The sequence below is a fragment of the Microcaecilia unicolor genome, chromosome 8 (genome assembly GCF_901765095.1).
Source record: "Microcaecilia unicolor chromosome 8, aMicUni1.1, whole genome shotgun sequence".
NCBI lineage: Eukaryota > Metazoa > Chordata > Amphibia > Gymnophiona > Siphonopidae > Microcaecilia > Microcaecilia unicolor.
The window spans coordinates 185,340,526-185,365,979 of NC_044038.1; the positions used below are offsets into that span (position 1 = coordinate 185,340,526).

Genomic DNA, 25,454 nt, shown 5'->3' on the forward strand with positions numbered 1-25,454 from the left:
GAGAAATAGTGAGGAGGGAGTGGGTCCTGTGCTCAAAGTCACTTTAATTTATACGCCCCTGTTATGCTGCCCCTTTTGTCCATAGGTATGAAGTTCTCCAACACCCAGCCACAGCACACTTTCCACTATCTGCACCATGTTACCTGAGGCTTCTTCCCAGCACCTCCAGTTAAGCATCACTTTCTGTCAATGCTCCCTTCTTTTCTACCAGTCATGCTCATGCCACTCCGTATCAAGACAGCTCCAAACAGAACGGCAATCAGTAGAACTGTTCAATTTCTATAACCTCACTTATGAAGCAGAAAAGAAAATGGAGGTAACTGGAAATTTTCAAAGAAGAAACTGAAACAATAATTATTAAAACAAATCGTTCTTTATTTGTCTTCTACAAGGGCAGATGAGAGGCAAGACAAAGCTTCTCCAACAGTTCACCACCCTGCCTGACTCTGACAATAACAGTCATATATTTCTACCAAAATCTTCTAGACAGCACCATTAGTAAATATTTTCCTGATTTCCAGTTTTTACTTATTAAGCACCTACTCTGGAAGAGCCCCTAACAGTGTGCACAGTTCCTGAAAGGAGCAAAAGAAAGCAAGATCCCAAAATACCCTGAGTTTTAATATCAGTCATCCCAGAGCTCTTCCAAGACTAGCTTAGGCAAAGATGTTTGGCTTTAGCAGTGCCTATAGTCGAGTGGCAATCTGAAGATTAAATGTGCTCGAAATGTGGGGTGGCACAGGCCAGCCAACTTGGTCCACATAATAGATACTGGGGTTATTCAAGACTTTTGTATCTTGCATTGAAGGAGATTTCTCAGGGCTGAAGCCTGTATCGTAATCATGCTGCTTCTCAGGGCAAGTAGAGTGACCCTGGCAACACAGAGTGGCACTGTGGATCAGGCCATCCACTGGCTTCATAGAGTGCATCCAAATAGGCAGAAAGTCCCAGGTCTGTAGCCACTTGGGCAAGTAGCTAGGACTTCGCATCTGCAAAATGTTCACTGTGAAGATGAAGAAGATGAGACTCATGAAGGGGGCCCCAACAGCAACCATTACCTGCCAACCTGCCATGGACACCCCGAAGACCAGTGATGGCAGTAGAAGAAAGCAAATAATGAGATATAGCACTGCAAACCAGCGGTATTTTGCTGTGCGCTTCCCTAGGGTCTTTGCCATGGAAATGGGAAGACGGGTGAAAGGAAATGGATACCAAAGAAGGATGCCAGAGATATTAAAGAAAAAATGACACAGGGCAATCTGCAAAAAGAGAGCCAGAGAAAGAAATAATGAACAATGTGTATTTGAGTTCTCATCAGAGACTATGAGTGAAACATAGGCCTCAAGTCTTGGTCATTTCTGAATGACCTACAGGCCACAGTTGCGCATGCATTGCTGTATGACCTGTAGGCCTCATTCACACACATGTTTCTGAAAGACATACAGAGCTTTTATCTACACATTCCTGAAAAGCATACAGGCTTCAGTCACACACACAATACTCCTGAGTGTCCTGGAGGCTTCAGTTACAACACACACAATGCTCCTGAGTGTCCTGGAGGCTTCAGTTACAAACACACACAATATTCCTGAGTGTCCTGTAGGCTTCAGTTACACACACATTGCTCCTGAGTGTCCTCGAGGCTTCAGTCACACACACATTGCTCCTGAGTGTCCTGGAGGCTTCAGTCACACACACATTCCTGTGTAACCTGTATGCTTCTGAGTGACACATAAGCCTCAGTAACCTTACCTGAAAAGCACTTGCCAGTTTATCACCTGGACTGGCCAAAGCTGCCAAAATGGCTGTGGTTGTTGTGCCAATGTTAGAACCAAGAGTAAGGGGGTAAGCTCGTTCAATACTGATCACCCCAATGCCTAAAGGAAGATTAAAAAGTAATGATAACATAAACACTGTAACATAGGAGTAAACTGTATCACACATATAGTGCTTTGAAAATTACCCCTGGAAAATGATGGACACACATTTATATCTGCTCTTTAGCAACCACAAGTTTACAGGGTTAATTTACACACAGATATCTGAATTTCCAGCAATATTTGTGTAAGTGAAAATTCCTTGCTAACCCTGTTGTCAGAAGTGCCTCCTCATACGTACAGTCAGTGCAACGGCTGGGGCACATGCATTTACCTGGGTTATTTCATAACAGCACATTTCTGTGAGTAAAGTACTGTTCTCGGAAAATTGGGCAACAATATAATAACAGGTGATTTCAATTACCATGAACCCGGAATCAAAAACAAACAGTAATATTCTGTATCAGAAGGATTGCCTCAAAAATCTAAAGTGGAGAAAAAAGACCTCTGTACAAAAGGAGACATCCTAATTGTAAGGCAAGCCTACATTATATAGGTGGCTCACTATAATCATCAGTCATAAAAAAACCTTCACTTATATATAGACCCAAAATAGTCCTTCATATAGCAAAATAACAAACAAACAAAACTTACTGATACAGAATAAGCCCAGGAAATCATGTAAAACAATCTCAGTTGCCACATCAATGTTTTCACATGCTACTTATCTTGGAATAACAAAGTATCTCTGCAATCCTGATGATAATCCAGTATATGCACTCATAGTGGAATACTGGATTATACTGGATGGTATTCATCCTAGAGTACTGATAGAATTGAAAAATGAGCTTGCGGAGCTGCTGCTAGTGATATGCAACTTATCCTTAAAATCGAGCGTGGTACCGGAAGATTGGAGGGTGGCCAATGTAACGCCGATTTTTAAAAAAGGCTCCAGGGGAGATCCGGGAAATTATAGACCGGTGAGTCTGACGTCAGTGCCGGGGAAAATGGTAGAGGCTATTATTAAAAACAAAATTACAGAGCACATCCGAGGACATGGATTACTGAGACCGAGTCAGCACGGCTTTTGTGTGGGGAAATCTTGCCTGACCAATTTACTTCAATTCTTTGAAGGAGTAAACAAACATGTGGACAAAGGGGAACCGGTTGATATTGTGTATCTGGATTTTCAAAAGGCGTTTGACAAGGTACCTCATGAAAGGCTACAGAGGAAATTGGAGGGTCATGGGATAGGAGGAAATGTCCTATTGTGGATTAAAAACTGGTTGAAGGATAGGAAACAGAGAGTGGGGTTAAATGGTCAGTATTCACAATGGAGAAGGGTAGTTAGTGGGGTTCCTCAGGGGTCTGTGCTAGGACTGCTGCTTTTTAATATATTTATAAATGATTTAGAGATGGGAGTAACTAGCGAGGTAATTAAATTTGCTGATAACACAAAGTTATTCAAAGTTGTTAAATCGCGACAGGATTGTGAAAAATTACAAGAGGACCTTACGAGACTGGGAGACTGGGTGGCTAAATGGCAGATGACGTTTAATGTGAGCAAGTGCAAGGTGATGCATGTGGGAAAAAAGAACCCGAATTATAGCTACGTCATGCAAAGTTCCACGTTAGGAGTTACGGACCAAGAAAGGGATCTGGGTGTCGTCGTCGATAGTACGCTGAAACCTTCTGCTCAGTGTGCTGCTGCGACTAGGAAAGTGAATAGAATGTTGGGTATTATTAGGAAAGGTATGGAAAACAGGTGTGAGGATGTTATAATGCCGTTGTATCGCTCCATGGTGCGACCGCACTTTGAGTATTGTGTTCAATTCTGGTCGCCGCATCTCAAGAAAGATATAGTAGAATTGGAAAAGGTGCAGCGAAGGGCGACTAAAATGATAGCGGGGATGGGACGACTTCCCTATGAAGAAAGATTAAGGAGGCTAGGGCTATTTAGCTTGGAGAAGAGACGGTTGAGGGGAGATACGATAGAGGTATGTAAAATAATGAGTGGAGTGGAACAGGTGGATGTGAAGCGTCTGTTCACACTTTCCAAAAATACTAGGACTAGGGGGCATGCGATGAAACTACAGTGTAGTAAATTTAAAACAAATCGGAGAAAATTTTTCTTCACCCAACATACAGTGGGGGAAATAAGTATTTGATCCCTTGCTGATTTTGTAAGTTTGCCCACTGACAAAGACATGAGCAGCCCATAATTGAAGGGTAGGTTATTGGTAACAGTGAGAGATAGCACATCACAAATTAAATCCGGAAAATCATTGTGGAAAGTATATGAATTTATTTGCATTCTGCAGAGGGAAATAAGTATTTGATCCCCCACCAACCAGTAAGAGATCTGGCCCCTACAGACCAGGTAGATGCTCCAAATCAACTCGTTACCTGCATGACAGACAGCTGTCGGCAATGGTCACCTGTATGAAAGACACCTGTCCACAGACTCAGTGAATCAGTCAGACTCTAACCTCTACAAAATGGCCAAGAGCAAGGAGCTGTCTAAGGATGTCAGGGACAAGATCATACACCTGCACAAGGCTGGAATGGGCTACAAAACCATCAGTAAGACGCTGGGCGAGAAGGAGACAACTGTTGGTGCCATAGTAAGAAAATGGAAGAAGTACAAAATGACTGTCAATCGACAAAGATCTGGGGCTCCACGCAAAATCTCACCTCGTGGGGTATCCTTGATCTTGAGGAAGGTTAGAAATCAGCCTACAACTACAAGGGGGGAACTTGTCAATGATCTCAAGGCAGCTGGGACCACTGTCACCACGAAAACCATTGGTAACACATTACGACATAACGGATTGCAATCCTGCAGTGCCCGCAAGGTCCCCCTGCTCCGGAAGGCACATGTGACGGCCCGTCTGAAGTTTGCCAGTGAACACCTGGATGATGCCGAGAGTGATTGGGAGAAGGTGCTGTGGTCAGATGAGACAAAAATTGAGCTCTTTGGCATGAACTCAACTCGCCGTGTTTGGAGGAAGAGAAATGCTGCCTATGACCCAAAGAACACCGTCCCCACTGTCAAGCATGGAGGTGGAAATGTTATGTTTTGGGGGTGTTTCTCTGCTAAGGGCACAGGACTACTTCACCGCATCAATGGGAGAATGGATGGGGCCATGTACCGTACAATTCTGAGTGACAACCTCCTTCCCTCCGCCAGGGCCTTAAAAATGGGTCGTGGCTGGGTCTTCCAGCACGACAATGACCCAAAACATACAGCCAAGGCAACAAAGGAGTGGCTCAGGAAGAAGCACATTAGGGTCATGGAGTGGCCTAGCCAGTCACCAGACCTTAATCCCATTGAAAACTTATGGAGGGAGCTGAAGCTGCGAGTTGCCAAGCGACAGCCCAGAACTCTTAATGATTTAGAGATGATCTGCAAAGAGGAGTGGACCAAAATTCCTCCTGACATGTGTGCAAACCTCATCATCAACTACAGAAGACGTCTGACCGCTGTGCTTGCCAACAAGGGTTTTGCCACCAAGTATTAGGTCTTGTTTGCCAGAGGGATTAAATACTTATTTCCCTCTGCAGAATGCAAATAAATTCATATACTTTCCACAATGTGATTTTCCGGATTTAATTTGTGATGTGCTATCTCTCACTGTTACCAATAACCTACCCTTCAATTATGGGCTGCTCATGTCTTTGTCAGTGGGCAAACTTACAAAATCAGCAAGGGATCAAATACTTATTTCCCCCACTGTATAATTAAACTCTGGAATTCATTGCCGGAGAAAGTGGTGACGGCGGTTAGCTTAGCAGAGTTTAAAAAGGGGTTGGACGGTTTCCTAAAGGACAAGTCCATAAACCACTACTAAATGGACTGGGGAAAAATCCACAATTACAGGACTAACATGTATAGAATGTTTGTACGTTTGGGAAGCTTGCCAGGTGCCCTTGGCCTGGATTGGCCGCTGTCGTGGACAGGATGCTGGGCTCGATGGACCCTTGGTCTTTTCCCAGTGTGGCATTAGTTATGTACTTATGTACTTATCAGGATTGCAGAGGTACTTTCTGGGTGTCTGAGTGAGTTTGTTTACACCTAGCAATGTAAATATGCAAAGAACAGCACCTGCATCAGATGAAAAAGGTCATATTTTTTTCACTGTGTTATCCTAACTTCTTCAGGCTGACTTACCAATGAGGGGAGTGAGAGCCGATGTAAACACTGAACTGCTCTGTACCACAAAAGTCACGCCAGCTCCAACAAGCATAGCAAAGTAGCCAGTGGCCCAGCTGAAGGGATACGGAAAGTCTGAAACACAAAGTTCATAAGATATGCAGACAAATCACACGGATAAGAGGCGATAATAGCGGAGAACAGTGCCGTACCAAACAGGGAGATGCACAATCTGTGTGTCCTCTACACTGCACTTGTCCTATTTCACTGAAAATATAACAATGAGTTCAGACAGGCTGGAGACTGAAATGAAGCTGCAGGGAAGCAACCATTGTTTTGTGTTTTGCTATTAATGTTTTGATGGCAAACACAGAATTCACTATTGAGCCATGAGAAGAGGCTCCGTGGGAAAAGGGTAATGGCATTGGATACTGAGCCCCAATTGCACCCTGCACTGCTTTGCCCTGTACCCTGCTCCCCACTTACCAGTGTTCATCACTTTCTTGATGGCTTTGGCTACCTGGCCTTTCAGGACTGAATTCAGCAATTTAACAAGTATCACCAGGCAGGTACAAAGCATGAGGAGAGATCCAGCCAGCAGGATCAAGCCCACAGCCAGGTCGGGAAGATGAGAATTCACAAACATGTGTTTACCTGACAGAAAATAAAATGACTTTACTGCATTCAGTCAGGAATGGGGGGCGGGGGGCACTCTGCCAGTATTTATATATATCAGACAGGGATGTTTACTTCCAATTCTCAAAAGGTTAAAAACAACCGATATCTACATTGAATATTATACATATTTGGTCTATGAATGAGGCCCATTTCAATATTTTGGTGACACTCTTCAAAGTGAATTTCTCTAGTGTAGAAGGTACAGAGAGAGCAAAGGAGCTTTAAACCATTATGAATGAGTGTGGCTCTGTGGTGCTACAGGAGATACCAGGGAGCTAATATTTTAAGAGGCAGCTACCATAATTTACATGCATACATAAAGAATACTGGCGTTGACATTCACAGCTGCCTTAGGGCTTTTACAATTGTTCACACATGTGCCTACTTTTTTAGACTGTGCCTAAGAGATATATTCTTACACCCTTATCCTAGGTGCCATCTATATAAAATTATCCTTACATGCCCAGGGGGTAAGTATGAGAAATGGGGCTTTACCACTATTTGAGTGGGATGCTGACATGTAGGAAGAGGGAGGGGTAGGTACTTAAGTTACATTTTTCTTTGCCTGTCCAGATTGTCGCATTATCCAGGAACCATGTGGTATTTCCTTCTGGCATGCAGTATCCTGTGGAGCTGCAGTTCTGTAAGCCTTCCACAGAAATGTTAGTGGGTACCTGGAGACATTGAGAAAAATGAGAACTGACAAAGACCTTGTGTTGTCAATACAAATCACCACCAAAGGCATCAAGGTTATGTAACCTGCTATGCTCATCTCAGGTGAAAATCTGAGACACATTCACTGAACCTCCCATGGATCTGAGCAAGAACACATTACCTTCTAACAAGGATAAAGAGGAACCACTGTACCTGAATGTAACTCATCTCAAACTACTGAGAAAAGGTGAGCTGTACCATGTCATGAAAGGAAAGGCAAAAACTGCAAGCATCAAACTGCTATTCTGTCTCATCCCACACCCCTAGGTGTGAGTGCATCATGTATTATATTCAAATGCCACAAGTAATTTCCCAGAACAGGAATGAAAAACAAAAATCAGGATGTTATAATGCCTTTCTATCGCTCCATGGTGCAACCGCACCTTGAATACTGTGTGCAATTGTGGTCACCGCATCTCAAAAAAATATATAGCGGAATTAGAAAAGATACAGAGAAGGGCAATGGAAATGATAAAGGGGATGGGACGACTTCCCTATGAGGAAAGGGTAAAGTGGCTAGGGCTCTTCAGCTAGGAGAAGAGATGACTGAGGGGAGATATGATAGAGGTCTATAAAATACTGAGTGGAGTGGAACGGGTAGAGGTGGATCACTTGTTTACTCTTTCCAAAAATACTAGGACTAGGGGGCATGCAATAAAGCTATTAAGTAGTAAATTTAAAACAAACTGGAGAAAATATTTCTTCACTTGATCTGTAATTAAACTCTGGAATTCGTTCCGAAAAGCAGTTAGCTTAGCAGGGTTTATAAAAGGTTTGGATAGTTTCCTAAAAGAAAAGTCCATAAGCCATTATTAAGATAGACTTGGGAAAATCAATTGTTTATTTCTATGATAAGCAGCATAAAATCAGTTTTACTGTTCTGGGATGTTGCCAGGTACTTGTGACCTGGATTTGGCCGCTGTTGGAAACAGGATACTGAGCTTCATGGACCTTCGGTCTGTCCCAGTATGGCAACGCTTATGTTCTTAAATTATATCAGATTTTCCCAGTACATCTATGGGAGAGCAGGACAAAGCACCATAGACTTACTATCTGACCCTGTCACTAACACACCCATTGCAACAGCACTTCTAAGTAGAGCACTCGGGGGGGGGGGGGGGCTAAGTTGAAAGTTTATGGGTTCTTTTTTACCTGTAGAACAGTGGTTCTCAACCCAATCCTCAGGACACACCCAGGATATCCACAATGAGTATACATGAAATAGATTTGCATACAATGGAGACAGTGCATGCAAATTTATCTCATGCATTCACCTTGAAAACCAGGTCTGGAGGAACCCAGTCTTTAGAGACCAGAAAAACAAGCAACCAGAAAAGCAATAAATTGTTATCTTTTCAATAAAATATAGCTTTCTCATACTAATTGCTTGTTTTTCTGTTCTCTACAGACTGGCTTCCCGCAGATCTGGTCCATTGCTTTAGACTACTGTGTTTAGACTATCGAAATCCAAGCTGGTTTGCTATAACTCCAAATGCCTAACCTTTTCTCATTTCCACTATCCATGATGTATTGTAAGCCACATTGAGCCTACAAAGAGGTGGGATAATGTGGGATACAAATGCAATAAATAAATAAAATAAATAACCCATTCTTGGGAAAGAATCCTTGCTATGGACAAGCATATGAATTCTCAAAGCTAACTCAAAGAAATACGCATAGCACAAAATGGCAGGAGCATGCATCTTCCCATGAGTTTTCTTTTGAAAAGTGATACTGCAGCACAGTCTGCAGTGAGTACAAATTTTTCCCTCAGTTTTGCACCTGGACATACTTTCCCTCCCTTGACCTGGATTGCAGCCACTTTGTGAAACTCAGCAGCTAGATTTAGCCATAAAGAGGTGAAGGGGAGGGGAAATTTTTCAGTACCAAAGAACGAAGCAAGACAATAAATTAATCAGGAATAATCTTTAGTACTTTCTGCTCATAGTTTTCATGTTGAGTTGTGAAACATATTTAACACATTCTTCTGCTCAACATGTCACAGAATTCAAGGAAGACATGGCATTGCACTGGAAAGCAAAATGGGCAAATTAAATGATGTTTATAGCAAGAGGAAAAGAAGGCAATTTTGGTTCTGAAAAGTAGTAACTAAAAAGGTAAGGGAAAAGAGGTTACCCTTAATAAATTACAAGATGTTGCAGAAAGAGGAAGACAGGCAAAAATACCTGGAAAAGCTAAGAGAAGCTGTCAGGAAAGCAAAGATACAAATGGAAATAAAAATAGCCAATATGATAGAGGACAAGCCTTTTTTTTTAGATATGTCACTGATAGGAGGAAGTGCAACAGTGGTACTGTGAGGCTCTAAGCTGAATGGGAAGAATATGTAGAAGTTGATAAGTAAAAAGTGGAATTGCTTAATGAATATTTCTGTTCTGTGTTTGCAGATGAAGGGCCGGGAGTAGGATCACAGAAGACAAATATAAATAGGAATGGAGGGGTGGTAGACCTTCATCAATTTTCAGAAGACTGTTCAACAGGAGGTTGTTAAACTAAAAGTAGACAATGGGATGGTGCCAGATGTGATACATCCAAGAGTACTGAAGGAACTTAGGGAAGTTCTGGTGACTCCACTGTTTTCTCAAAGCTGCTTTAAAGGCAGGTGTAGCCCCAGAGGACTGGATGTGTCGATAAAAGTGGAAGTAAGGAAGAGGTTAGAAACTAATGGGCCATTTAGTCTGACACTGTGGTAATAAATTAATGAAAATTATTCTAAAAAAAAGAATAGTGAAGTTTCTGGAATCAAACGGATGGCAGACCCTGAGGCAATATGGTTTTACTAGAGGTAGGTCTTGTCAGATGAATCTGATTAATCTTTTTGACTGGGTGACCAAACAGTTGGATTTAGGGAGACTGCTAGATATGGTATACTTAGATTTTACAAAGCCTTTGACATGGCTCCACATAGACAACTTTTAAATAAATTGAGTACCCTTGGTAAGTGGAAGGAGACAGAAGGTGGTGTTAAGTGGAGTTCACTCTGAGGAAAAGGATGTTACCAGTGGTGTGCCCCAGGGATTTGTCCTTGGCACAGTTCTTTTCAACATCTTTGTGAGTGATATTGCAAAAGGACCGTCTAGTGAGGTCCTGAAGAAGTGGATAGCATAAGGAAGAAAGAATGGTCTAGAGTTTGGTAGTTAAGATTTAATGACAAAAAATGTAGGGTTATGCATTTGGACTGCAAACCCCCCAGGGAGTGGTACAATATATGGAGTGAAGTACTTCTGTGCATTAAAGAGGAGCGGAACTTGGGGGTTATCGTATCTGATGATTTTAAGGTGGCCAAACAAGTAGAAAATCCAGGCCAAAGTATCAGCCTGCCTGTGTGACATTGCTGCCTGGATGTCTCAGCTCCATCTGAAACTAAACATGACCAAGACTGAGCTTCTTATCTTTCCCCCTAAACCAACCTCTCCTCCTCCCCCATTCTCTATTTCAGTGGATAACACTCTCATCCTTCCTGTCTCATCAGCTCGTAACCTTGGGGTCATCTTCGACTCCTCCCTCTCCTTCTCTGCACATATTCAACAGACTGCTAAAACCTGTCGTTTCTTTCTATATAATAGCAGCAAAATTCGCCCTTTCCTTTCTGAGCACACTACCAGAACCCTCATCCATACTCTTATCACCTCTCGCTTAGACTATTGCAACTTGCTTCTCACAGGTCTACCACTTAGCCATCTCTCTCCTCTTCAATCTGTTCAAAATTCTGCTGCACGACTAATATTCCGTCAGTGTCGTTATGCTCATATTAGCCCTCTCCTCAAGTCACTTCACTGACTTCCTTTCCGTTTCCGCATACAGTTCAAACTCCTCTTATTGACCTATAAGTGCATTCCTTAGTATCTCTCCACTCTCATCTCTCCCTACATTCCTCCCCGGGAACTCCGTTCACTGGGTAAATCTCTCTTATCTGCACCCTTCTCCTCCACTGCTAACTCCAGACTCCGTTCCTTTTATCTTGCTGCACCATATGCCTGGAATAGACTTCCTGAGCTGGTACGTCAAGCTCCATCTCTGGCTGTCTTCAAATCTAAGCTAAAAGCCCACCTTTTTGATGCTGCTTTTAACTCCTAACCCTTATTCACTTGTTCAGAACCCTTATGTTATCATCCTCACTTTAATATTCCCTTATCTCTTGTTTGTCCTGTTTGTCTGTCCTAATTAGATTGTAAGCTCTGTCGAGCAGGGACTGTCTCTTCATGTTCAAGTGTACATCGCTGCGTACATCTAGTAGCGCTATAGAAATGATAAGTAGTAGTAGTAGAAAAGGTGACAGCCAAAGCCAGAAGGATGCTTGAGTGCACTGGGAGAGGAATTGTCAGCAGAAAAAGGAGATGATAGTGTTTAAGTTTCTGGTGAGATCTCATTTAGAGTACAGTTCTGGACACCACACCTTCAAAAAGATATAACCAGGATGGAGTCGGTCAAGAGGGCAGCTACTAAAATGGTCATTGGTCTCTGTTACAAAGTGTATGGGGACAAACTTATAAACCTTAGTATGTGTACTTTGGAAGAAAGACGAGAGAGAGGATATATGATAAAGATACTTAAGTGCACAGGAAGCAAGTCTCTTTCAACTGAATAAAAACTCTGGAATGTGAGGGCATAAGATGAAGTTAAAAGGGGATTAACTCAGGAGTAACCTAAGGAAATACTTCATTACAGAAAGGGTGGTGGATGCATGAAATGACCTCTCGGAGGACTTGGTGGAGACCACGACTTGGGGAGGAGGGTTGGGGGCTCCACTAGACTACCGGTGAATTTTTGATAATGTTGAGGGGGAGAATGGGGGTCATTTCTGGCGGGTAGGTCCCTTTTGGAGTCAGGAGATAGGGAGATCCACTAAACTACCAGGGATTTTTTGGTGACCCGAGGCAGGCAGCTTTTAAAAAATGTCTCCCTTTCTGTTGTTGCTTGAGCTAGTCACTGCTCATGCACTGACAGGATGAGAGGCAAATGGCTGCATACTACTGCAACAGTCTGTGCAGTTTCTTTCTGACAGCGCAGTTTTTAATGCAGCGGTAATTTGCATGTGTAAGAACATAAGAATATAAGTGTTGCCACATACTGGGATAGACCAAAGGTCCATCAAGCCCAGTATTCCATTTCCAACAGTGGCCAACCCAGGTCACAAGTACCTGCTAAGATCCCATTAGTTTACTGCAGAAAGGAGCAAACATTGTGCATCCAACTTGCATTAGACGTTGTGAGTTAAGCCATCAGCATATGGCTCTAGTGCATGATTTCTGCATCAGCCACTCCAATTTAGCAGGCATGTATAAATGATTTCCTGCCACCTCATCTTAATCTCAGTCTATCACTTTTTTCTTCCTCCTGAACTCTTTCTAGTCCCCCTTCTGTTTATTATATCTTCACCGCTCATTTCTTGGTCCTATCACCCTCTCCTTCTCTTTTATTTGCTCAGTGAATATGGAAAGAAGCTAATTCCATTACCAGTGAAAGATTCTCCTTACACCAGATCCGGATCAATGACTTATTGCGGAAACTCTCATCTCCAGTTGCAAGACCTGTGATCACAGACTTATCCAGCTAGAAAAACAAAACAAAACATAAAGTTATTCTTTGGAGAGCTCCTAGAGTGGCGAGTAGACACTAGTTCAGAAGCACAACCCAATGGAGACAACGCAGCTGGAGAGGCTACTGAAGTTCATCAAAGTGACCAATTATGCCAGTGGTTAGTTGTGTGGGAAAAAAGTGTTTGGTCTATTTTATTGTAGAAGGTTACTGAGTAGCTGTGAGGGAATACAAAAAATAAAAAAAGAACCCACCACCACCAACAAAGAAAAGTACCCAGCTCTGCAAAGGGATGACCTCAACACTATCTGGCACATTATTTATTTATTTTAAAATTATATTCTGCTCATCTACAATTTTGAGCAGCAAACAAAAAAAAACCCAGATACAATTCAAGTAAACAAAAACATGTTTAAGTTTGAAGGACATACAGAGCAATGGTTTCTTTATGAAGAACCCCTGATCCTCAGACAAAGAAGGACTGTTTTAACCTTAATGATTCCTTGGGTAGTCCCATAAACAGAAAGAAAACAGATGGGCAGTGGCAATTCTTGGGTGGGATATGGTAATGATGGACCAGGGCTTCATCTATGAAGCAACCTCCCACCCCAGAATTGATGAATGCCTCAGTGGAAAACCCTGGGTCCATTTCTACGGTGGCAGTAACTAGAAATTCCATGTGAGGATTTTGCCTGGAGAAACCTAGTCCTGCTTCCCCAGCCAGGACTAGGTTGGGAGATTTCCCGGCTTCCTGAGACAACGGCGGGTGTAGTGACCTTTTTCTCCACAGTACAGACATAGATCCCAGTTCTATCTATGCTGCTTTTCTTGATCTGAAAGGCTCAGATGAACCACCTGCATAGGCTCCCCATTCTCGATGCCGCTGGGGATTTCAATGGAGACGGTTGGGCTGTGGTTGGCCATGGTTGGGCTGCGGTGTTTCCAGCCATGGGAGGTGAGTTCAGGAATGGCAGTGGCCATGACACCAGTAAACTGATTTATTTTGGACTAACCCCATCTGTGAGTTATTTGTACTAGAGATACAGAAGAATCCTAATCCTGGGGGTCCCAAAATTATTACCGATTCCTACTGAAGAAACCAAGGGGCTGAAGCAAGTAACTGATATACTGCTGCTCCCAAATGTTCAGGATTATATGCTGACCACTCTGCAGCTCCTCAGTACCTCTCCACTCTCATCTCTTCCTACATTCCTCCCCGGGAACTCCATTCACTGGGTAAATCTCTCTTATCTGCACCCTTCTCTCCAGACTCCGTTCCTTTTATCTTGCTGCACCATATGCCTGGAATAGACTTCCTGAGCCGGTATGTCAAGCTCCATCTCTGACCGTCTTCAAATCTAAGCTAAAAGCCCACCTTTTTGATGCTGCTTTTAACTCCTAACCCTTATTCACTTGTTCAGAACCCTTATTTTATCATCCTCACTTTTAATATTCCCTTATCTCTTGTTTGTCCTGTTTGTCTGTCCTAATTAGATTGTAAGCTCTGTCGAGCAGAGACTGTCTCTTCATGTTCAAGTGTACAGCACTGCGTACGTCTAGTAGCGCTATAGAAATGATAAGTAGTAGTAGAATCCTCTGGGCCAAAAGACACACTTCATTATGCTTTATCACAATTTCTGCAAGCAGTTAGGTATGCGTGAGGTCAAGCCTACTACAATCAACTTCTCTGTCTTCCTCCATAAGTTTTCTCACTCCACATCTCAATGATTCCTCTTGCCACCTTTGAAGTCCCATTTCTCTCCCATCACACTGCACTGTCTGCATCTCCTTCCCTCCTGTTCTCTGAGGTCGGCTTCCTTTCTCTTCCACATCTCACTAAAACATCCTCAGGGAAACCCACCTGAATGACCAGTTTGGTGAAGGGCTCTGTGATGACTTTCAGCAGTTCTGGAGCATCCTTGCCACTCTGAATGTTAAAGCTGGTCACCACTATCTTGGTGATATGGTGTAAGTAGCCAGTGGCTACCTCCAGGGGCAGCAGTACAAGCACAGAAAGCCAGTTAAAGCAGTCATGCACTGTTGCTCCAGCAAAAGCCCTAGAAAGAAAGCAGAATATTAGAGTCTTTATTACACAGTGCAGCAGTGAATGCCACCTCTTGCCCCGAGTCTTTACATGTTGTTCTTTCACTAAATTGTGTGCACTTTACAGTGGAATTGTAAAGGAAACAAACCCACTGACAATCACCCCACAGGAAAGCCCAGAGAACTGCCTCTTAAATGCCCTCCATCCCAAGCAGCAGCAGTAACCTAAAATCCTTTTGGTATGTTTTGGACCATTTGATGAGGAAAAAAACTGCTGTCCTCGGATACCCTAAAAGTCCAACCATAACACTGTAGATGGTTTCAAGAACAAAACCTTGGTGGAGGAGTAGCCTAGTGGTTAGTGCAGTGGGCTTTGATCCTAATGACCTGGGTTTGATTCCCACTTCAGCTCCTTGTGACCTTGGGCAGGTCACTTAACCCCCCATTGTCCCAGGTACAAAAACAGATTGTGAGCCCTCTAGGGCAAGGTCCTTAACCCAATCCTTGGGACACACCTAGTCAGCTAAGTTTTCTGGATATCCATAATGAATATGCATGAAATACATTTGCATGGCCTACCTCCATTGAATGCAGATCTATCTCATACATATTCATTGACTGGCTAGGTGTGACCCAAGGCCTTGCTTAATAAGAACCTCTGCTCTAGGAACAGAAAATGTACCTGCATATAATGTGTACAGTGCCGATTATGTCTAGTAGTGCCACAGAAATGATTAGTAGTAGTACATTATCATTAGGTCAAGACATGGCCTTGGTTTCTGATATATGAGGAACGCAGTACATGTGACTGGCAAAGCAAGTCTGTGATATTTCTTTATTTGTATGCCTTTGATATTAGCATAAGACAGGAGGGATACATTAAGCACAAGAATAATATATACACACAGACACCATGGAGACTAATGGTACAGCACAGGGCAGGATGCACCATGCACGACAGTGGTTCACCCCTTGTTTTCTCCATTTCCACTTTCAGGTTGACAATCTTGGCTACTGTGAATTAGAAACCATTAGGGTACTGAGCAATTTCATAGTGGGGCAAAGGGCTTTTATCCTTTTCTTTTACTGATGACTCCACAAATTACATCTTGTCACTGAGCCCTCACAAAAATATCCACCTTTCCTCTTTCTGTCCTCACTCCAATGTTGCTGAACATCTGACTCAATTTCAAACTGACAACAGCAGTGGCCAGATCCGGGATTTGATTCTACATCCACCCAGCACATATTGTACACAGTACAGACAGTGCCAGGCACTAAAGATGTCATCAATGAATATAATAAATAAAAATATTTTCAGCTTTACATAATCAACCAGTCAAAAGTCACTGAGATACAGTCAGCTAAAGCCTTTGTCTGTCCTGGGGTACCCAGTAACCCTGCTCTCTCTGTGGTCAGGTATACAGTGCTGCTTTTCAGTTTTGTATGTCCTCAAATGCACAGAACTGCATAGCTGCCTGCCTTGAAGTGCACAGTCAGTGTCACTTGTCTTGTCAGGTACAAAGTGCAACTTACCGCTGAAATTCATTCCTGTCTCCAGCCTGCATGAGGGCTACTATGGTGTTTGTTACTGAGGTGCCAATGTTGGAGCCCATGACGATGGGGACAGCGGATCGCACTTCTAGAACTGAAGGAGCAAATGGGAATTCTGAAAACAACGCCTGTCATTCTCCTCTCTTCAGAAATATTAATGCCAAACTTTTCGCCATCTGTCTCTAACTTAATAACTGTCTGTCTCTCTGAGTTATTGATTTAATTTATATTTTCCATTTATCAACATAATAAAAGTGGTTGGGCCAGTTTCATCGCTCAGTCTCTAGGATTGCAAGATCCAGATTCAGCCCCATTCGAGCCTGGGGATGAGACTCAGAGAGAGAAAGAAGACAGTGAGCAGCAATGAGGGTATAGGACCACTCCAGGCCCAGGTAGACAAACTCCATCTATATACCAGCAAGGATGCTGTAAGTAAAAGGAGAACTTAAAATCTGTAAAACATAATTTTATGAATTTTAAAGGTGTTTGCTCTCATGTTCTACAAAGAATCTCACCTTCCCAACCTCTATCCACCATTTTGATCATTTCCATTCAAAGACCATCTTCTGTGCCAGTAACTCCCAGACACACAAAACCTTGCTATCCTAGAATCATGAAACCTATAATACACATTGAGGGACATAATCGAACGCGAACACCCATCTCCATGGGCGCCTATATCTGTGGGCGCCTATTTCCGTGAATAGGACAACCCGTATTTTCGAAAAAAGATGGGCGCCCATCTTTTTTTCCAATAATACAGGTTGTGCGGGGCAAATGCCTAGGAGTTGGCTGTTTTTCAGCTGGCCGCTATCGGTTTTCAGCGATAATGGAAACCGAAGGCGCCCATCTCAAAAACGAACAAATCCAAGGCATTGGGTCGTGGGAGGGACCAGGATTCGTAGTGCACTGGTCCCCCTCACTTGCCAGGACACCAACTGGGCACCCTAGGGGGCACTTATACAAAATAACAAAAAGCAGTAAAAGAGCTCCCAGGTGCATAGCACCCTTCCCTTGTGTGCTGAGCCCCCCAAATCCCCCAAAACCCACTGCCCACAAGTCTACACCATTACCATAGCCCTAAGGGGTGAAGGGGGCACCTACATGTGGGTACAGTGGGTTTGGGGGTTTTTGGAGGGCTCAGCATTAACCAGCACAAGTGTAACAGGTAGGGGGGATGGGCCTGGGTCTGCCTGGCTGAAGTCCACTGCACCCACTAACAACTGCTCCAGGGACCTGCATACTGCTGTGGTGGAGCTGGGTATGACATTTGAGGCTGGCATACAGGCTGGGAAAAAAGTTGTTAAAGTTCATTTTTTTTGGTGGGAGGGGGTTAGTGACCACTGGGGGAGTCAGGGCTGGTCATCCCCGATTCCCTCCAGTGGTCATCTGGTCATTTAGGGCACTTTTTTGGGACGTTCATGAAAAAAAAGGGTCCAAAATAGTGACCTAAATTCTCACTAAAAATGGCTATTTTTTTCCATTATCGGCGAAAGCCGCCCATTTCTGTTCGACCAATAACCATGCCCCAGTCCCGCCTTCACCACACCTCCGACACGCCCCTGTCAACTTTGGCCATTTCCACGACGGAGTGCAGTCGAAGACGCCCAAAATCGGCTTTCGATTATACCGATTTGGCCGCCCACGGGAGAAAGACGCCCATCTCCCGATTTGGGTCGAAATATGGGCGTCTTTCTCTTTCGAAAATAAGGCGGATTGTATTTCTCCTATCTCCATCCCTGTATCCTCTTTCCTTTAACCATCCCACTGCTGCTCCTTGTGATCTTGGGCAAGTCACTTAACCCTCCATTACCTCAGGTATAAACTTAGCCTTGAAACCCTCTGGGGACAGAAAAATACTTACAATACTTGAATGTAACTGACCTACTGCTAAAAAATGCATGAGCTAAATTAAAAAGAAAAATAATAATAATCTAAGCAAGCACACCCTTCCCATTCTATTACAAATCCCTATAAATCCCAGCCAAAATCAAATTTGATCCTCTCTTCTGCATCCTTGCAACCCCCCAGCCAAGTACCTGCTTCCCATTGTATTCCATACCCCTAAAAATCCCAGCCAAACTCAGAATCCCACCCTCTCTTCTTCATCCCTGCAAACCCCATCAAGCACAACCTTCCCATTTAACCCATAAGAAAGCAGGAACTTGCCACCCTCCATTCTCCATCATAAAAACATAAGAACTGCCACACTGGATCAAACCAAAGATTCATCAAGCCCAGTATTCTGTTTCCAATAGTGGCCAATCTAGATGACAAGGATCTGGCAGGATCCCCAAAATTACAGAGATTCCATGCTGCTTATCCACAGGAATAGGCAGTGGCTTTCCCTAAGTCTATCTCGTTAGGAACAGTTTAAGGACTTTTCCTCCAGGAACTTGTCCAAACCTAGAACAGGATCTCCCTCTACACACCTTCAAGGTCACCAAGGTCCTCCCAAGGAGTTTCCCTAACCACACCCTCTCCAAAGGACATCATGCGATGTGATACCCGCAAGCAAGCCTTCTCCGGAGTAGCCCCCATGATCTGGAATGCAACTTCAATTAACACAAGACTATCTCTACTTCAGGAAGCAGGTGAAAGCTTGGCTCTTCATCCAGGCCTTTAATGGAAGAAGTAAATTACACTGGCTGCACATACTGTAACAGGACATGTTTATCCACTCCTACCCTAGCCAAGATAATGTTCAAGCACCTTTCTGACCTCATTTGCAACTCTCTTTAACTTGTCCCTTATTTTCTTACTCCTGTTACTCTATCTATATGTTCCATTTTTGCTTACACCCTATGCTGTCTATTAAAATGTTTTATTGTGTTAGCAACAGAGTAGTGTGTAATTTATAAAATACACTATGCCATACTTTGTATTGTTGTTTTAATATTTTTACTGTTGTAATTTTCTATTACTTATGTTTGACTTATTCTTGCTGTACACCGCCGTGAGTGAATTCCTTCAAAAAGGCAGTAAATAAATCCTAATCCTATATAATAAAACGCACCTCCAACGTTCTGAAGCTGACTGCGTGGACATAAACCTTGAGGCATTCGTGGTTCTGTATCCATATCCTGAAATGATGACGTCTCCCACTTCCAGGTGCGTCAGCAGCGACAGTGCCCAATCACAACATAGCAGCGCGAGCCAACTCCGTCGCGTACCTGTGCTGACAGGGGACCCCAACCCACAACAGCCAAAGTCCTCTTCTCAGCTGCCGCAGCGTTGCTTGCTGAATGACCTGATCAAGTTTCTGTGCGTGCGTCTGACATCAGACGCACACACAGAAACTTGATCAGACCATTCAGCAAGCAACGCCAGCTTGGACGAGAAGAGGACTTTGACTGTTGGGGGTTGGGGTCCCCCCGTTAGCACAGGCACGCGACGTCAGCAGGGGAGGGTTTTCGGCGGAAAGGGGGGGTCGAGAGGGTCGCAGCAGGGGGGTCCAGGGGTCAGTAACGCGGAGGGGGGTGTTGAAATCGGAGGGAGGGGGGAGTGTAACTCGGTGGGAGGGGCATGAGGGGGCCTTGAACTAGAAGGGAGGGAGGGGGGTCTGGAACTCGGAAGGAAGGAAGGGAGGGAGGCGTGGGTCTCGGAGGGGACAGAGCGAGACAGCGAGGGAGGGTGGGGGATTACCTTGCTAGCGCCCGTTTCATTGCCTACCGAAATGGGCCTTTTTTACTAGTAAATAAATAAAATCCAGCTACATTAACTGCTTTTACCACATCCACTGGCAATGAGTTCCAGAGCTTAACTATACATTAAAAATATACATATTTCTTCCTATTTGTTTTAAATGTGCTACAGTGCAACTTCATGGCATGTCCCTTGGTCTTTGTACTTTTGAAACAGTAAGCAATTGATTGTGTTTACCTGTTTCACTTCATTCTGGATTTTATAGATCTCTATCATATCTCTCCTCAGCTACTTCTTTTCCAAGCTGAAAAGCCCTAACAAGCCTTTCCTCATAGAAGAGTCAAGCATCCTCTTTATTAATTTTGGTCACCCTTTTTGAACCTTTTCTAATTCTGCTATTTTTTTTTTTTTTGAAATGCACAGACCACAACTACACACAATGCTGAATGTGTGGTCTCACTATGGGTCAATACAAAGGCATTATGATATTCTGTATTTTATTCTTCCATCCTTTCCTAATAATTCCCAATATTCTGTTTGTTATTTGACTGCCACCTCACACTGAGCAGAAGATTTAAATGCATTGTCCATGATGACACCTAGATCTTTTTCCTAATGTGGATCCTAGTATCATATAGCTATAATTTGGATTATTCTTCCCTATGTTCTCATTTCCAGATCATTTATGAAATGTTAAAAAAAATATCACTCCCAGTACAGATCCCTGCGGCTCTCCACTATTTACTTCTCTGTTAAGAAAAGTGACTATTTAGTCTTACACTGTGGGGCTCATTTTCAAAGCACTTAGACTTACAAAGTTCCAAAGGTTACTAACCTGCTTATTTTTGAAAGAGAAGGCCGGCCATCTTCCGACACAAATCGGGAGATGGCCGGCCATCTCAAGTCCGGCGAAATCGGCATAATCGAAAGATGATTTTGGCCGGCCTCAACTGCAGTCCATCGCAGAGCTGGCCAAACTTCAAGGGGGCGTGTCGGCAGGGTACAGAAGGCGGGACGGGGCATGCTTAAGAGATGGCCGGCTTCGCCCGATAATGGAAAAAAGAAAGCCGGCCCTGACGAGCATTTGGCCGACTTTACTTGGTCCCTTTTTGTTCACGACCAAGCCTCAAAAAGGTGCCTGAACTGACCAGATGACCACCAGAGGTAATGGGGGATCACCTCCCCTTACTCCCCTAGTGGTCACCAACCTCCTCCCTACACCCCCCAAAAAAATAAAAAACATTTCTTTGACAGCCTCTATGCCAGCCTCAAAATGTCATACCCAGCTCCAAGACAGCAGTATGTGGGTCCCTGGAGCAGTTTTTAGTGGGTGCAGTGCACTTCAGGCAGGTGGACCCAGGCCCATCCCCCCCTACCTGTTACACTTGTGGTAGTAAATAGGAGCCCTCCAAACCCCCCCAAAACCCACTGTATCCACATGTAGGTGCCCCCCTTCATCCCTAAGGGCTATGGTAGTGGTGTACAGTTGTGGGGAGTGGGTCTTGGGGGGGATTTGGGGGGCTCAGCACACAAGGTAAGGGAGGTATGCATCTGAGAGCAGTGCCCCCTAGGGTGCCCGGTTGGTGTCCTGGCATGTCAGGGGGACCAGTACACTACAAATGCTGGCCCCTCCCATGACCAAATGCCTTGGATTTGGCCGGGTTTGAGATGGCCGGCATCGGTTTCCATTATGGGCGAAAACCGATGCCAGCCATCTCAAACCCGGTCATCTCTGACATTTGGCCGGCCCCAACCGTATTATCGAAACAAAAGATGGCCGGCCATCTTTTTCGATAATACGGTTCGGGACCGCTGTTTGTGGCACCGGCCAAATAGATGGCCGCCACCGTTTGATTATGCCCCTCTATGGGGCTCAATTTCAAAAGAGAAAAGCATCCAAAAGTGGCATAAGTCTGCATTTGGACATTTTTCCCCACAAAAACGTCCAAACTGGTATTTTTAGATGTATTTCTATGAAACCCATGAGAAGTGAATTCAAATCACAAGGGTATGTGTCAGTGGCATGTTAAGGGCAGAATCTGGGTGTTCCTAACACTTGGACATTTTTTCTGCCATAATGGAACAAAAGAAAAACATCCAGGGCTATAAGTTGGTTGTTTTACCTCTTTTATTAACAAAAAGCCACAAAAAAGTGCCCTAAATGACCAGATGACCACTGCAGGAATAAAGGAATGACACCCCCTTACTCCTTCAGTGGTCACTAACCCCCTCCCACTCTATAAAGATATAAATCAGACAGTAAATATCAGCCTCTATGACAGCTTCAGATGTTAAGACCAGTCCTAATAGTGCAGCAAACGGGCTGCTGGAATAACCTAGTGGTCAGTGCAGTGCACCACAGAGAAGGTGATCCAAGCCCCAAATCTACTCTAACTATTACACTTGTAGTGGAAAGTGTCAGCCCCCCCCAATCCCCCCAAGAAAAACCTACTATACCCACATATAGGTGACACTATCAGCCATAAGGGCTATTATAGTGGTGTATGGTTAGGTACAGTAGGGTTTTTCATGGGTTTGGAAGGACTCACCATACAATGGAAGGGGGTAATGATGAGATATGTACCCAGGTTTTATGTGAAGTACACTGCAGTGCCCCCTAGGGTGCTCCACTGCTCTGCTGGGATGCCTGTGTGGCCAGTCTAAAAGCTGACTCCTCCTACGTCCCAATGTTTTGATTTTATGCGTTTTTCACTTGAACGTTCTTTTTTTAAATGGTCCAAAAAGATAGACATTCTAAGCACAACAACATGTAGGAAATGGTCATTTTCAAAGAAAAAAAAAACATTTTTCTGGTTTGAAAATGGTCATTTTCACTACTTGATTTTTGGACGTTTTCAGCAAAATGTTCAAAGTCGGACTTAGACGTCATATCGAAAATGCCCCTCTATGTAACTTTGTAAGTCTAAGCGCTTTGAAAATACGCCTCGATATCTCCTATCTCAAATTGTCTACCCTTTCTGGGACGCTTGAGTTTATTTATTTATTTGTTACATTTGTATCCCACATTTTCCCACCTATTTCTAGGATCAATGTGGCTTACATAGGACCGTAGCAGCGTTCGCCGGTTCCGGTCTGAACAAATACATAGTGTGCACAAGTACAAGGTGTGATTGTGGTAGAGTTGTTTTTTGACAAACAGATTTCCTCAGTTGTTAAATCTTGCTGCTTTCTACTTTGAAAAATTAGATCTATCAGATATTGAGGTTTTGCTAGTAATTGTTCAAGACCACGTTTATCCGATGGAACTTGGAATTCAGTTTTACAGTTATATCACTACACATTGGAATTTACACTTGTCTCTATTTTGGACACAACATTCCACTGACAAATGTTTAAAGAAATTTAAGAGAAGAAAGATTGACAAGGAGAAGTTTTGGACTCAGTTCTCTTCATAACTTAATGCAAATGAATCTGATCCCAATATTATTTTAGGTGACTGGACTGGGGTAACTTCTCTTATGGATCAAATGGCTCTGCTTATCGTGGGAAGTGTAATTTAAAAATATCACGTTCCATGGTTTAATACAGAAATACACTTATTTAAAACAGCTTGTCAAAAATTAAAACGTGTGGAAATGATCAGGTGAACTAGATAAAAAGTGTTTATGTAAAAATTCTGTAAAACTGTACAAGGCATCCCTGATTAATGCTAAAAAATTATATTTTTCTAATCAGATTGGACATATTAAAGTTTATCAGAAAAAAAGATCTTTGGTTTAGTTAACGGTTTGGCATATTGTCATCACATCTGACCTCTGTTAATAGCTTCCACTATCCATCAGTTGAAGATTTTAATTTCATATTTCTTAGATAAAATTGAGAGAATTAGATAGTGTGAGAATCAGAGAAGCCACAGAGTCCAGAATGCAGGGGGGGAGAGAAAAAAGCCAGAGTGGAAAAACTACAGATCCCAGAATGCACTGCGGGAGGGGAGGAGGCAGGAGCGTAGAGAACACAGATTTCAGACTGCCTGGAAGAATAAGAGGGATGAGGACAAACGAGTACCTGAGCCGCAGGAGAGGAAAAGAGAGGGGGCTGATTGGGAGATGGAATCAGCTGAGGAGAGGGTGGAACACCTGAGGGAGGGGGTGGAGAATGAGGGGATGGAATGGGAGGAGTTGGAGCAGGTAGGGGGGGGAAGGTGTGGAAGTGGAAATGGAGGTGGGAGAGGAAGTGGCTGAAGAAGAAGAGTGATTTCTAGAGGAGTCCAAAAGTATCAAGAAAGGAATGATAGTCAGGAGAGATCCGGCGGGTGGTTGTCAAGAGGTAAAGTGTTGACAAATGAGGGTGGTGGATCTTTAAAAGCCTGGCTAAGCTGTGCTGTGTAAAAAGCCTAGCTAAGCTAAACTGTTTTGAGGCCTTGCTGAAGAGGGCGGTGTTTGAAAGCTGGGCTAGCTGAACTTTGGGGAGAAAGCCTGGCTAAGCTGGGCTGTGTTTAAAGCCTAGCTAAATTGAACTGTTTTGGAGGCCTTGCTGAAGAGGGCGGTGTGGGAAGGCCTGGCTAGCCAAACTGTGTTTGAAGCCTGGCTAGCAGAACTGTGTTTAAAGCCTGACTAGCTGAATTTTGTTGGAAGGCCAGGCTAGCCGAACTGTGTTTGAAGCCTGGCTAGCAGAACTGTGTTTAAAGTCTGACTAGCTGAACTTTGTTTAAAAGACTGGCAAGCTGAACTGTGTTGCACCACCTTGCTAGCGGAACTGTGTGGCAGTGAGAGCGAACTGCACTGACGAGTGTGGAGTCGGAAGCAGACAGCACGGATAAGAGAGAGAGACAATTAAGCGGCCGAGAGGAGCGGCTGACAATAGTCACTTCTTCCTAACACTGAGGTTTTAATTGATCATGTGAAGCAATGGGACGATGTTTGTTTAGAGATACCACCTGATAAACTTTGGCAAGATTTTTCATTGATTAGTGTAACCCAGTCATCACAATTGTCCCTCATACTTGCAGGATGCTCCTCGTTCAGAAATAACTGGTCTAAAAAAGATTTGGACAAGTTCCAAGAAAAGTCCTAAACAATTATTAAGGTGGACTTGGGAACTCCACTGCTTATTCCTGGGATAAGCAGCATAAAATCTGTTTATTGTTTTATGGTACACTTGTGACCTGAATGGCCACCGTGGAAACAGGATACTGGACTTGATGGACCTTCAGTCTGACCTAGTATGGCAATGCTTATATTATTTACTAGTAAAACATGCCCGTTTTCTTGCGGCAATGAAACGGGCGCTAGCACGGTTTCCTTCCGGACCTCCCCCCCCTCCCTACTCACCCC

The 25,454-nt window shown here is 43.6% G+C and overlaps 1 protein-coding gene across 1 annotated transcript in view; it reads right to left on the reverse strand.

Moving 5' to 3' along the window:
* Positions 1-354: 354 nt before the first annotated feature.
* SLC34A1 (solute carrier family 34 member 1) overlaps positions 355-25,454 on the reverse strand; it is a 37,093-nt gene continuing 11,993 nt past the window's right edge. The window contains 8 exon segments of the mRNA XM_030211368.1: positions 355-1,259; positions 1,753-1,877; positions 5,989-6,105; positions 6,457-6,624; positions 7,202-7,322; positions 12,838-12,933; positions 14,780-14,975; positions 16,498-16,609. Of these exon segments, the coding sequence (XP_030067228.1) occupies positions 687-1,259; positions 1,753-1,877; positions 5,989-6,105; positions 6,457-6,624; positions 7,202-7,322; positions 12,838-12,933; positions 14,780-14,975; positions 16,498-16,609 (1,508 nt within the window). The 3' untranslated portion in view covers positions 355-686.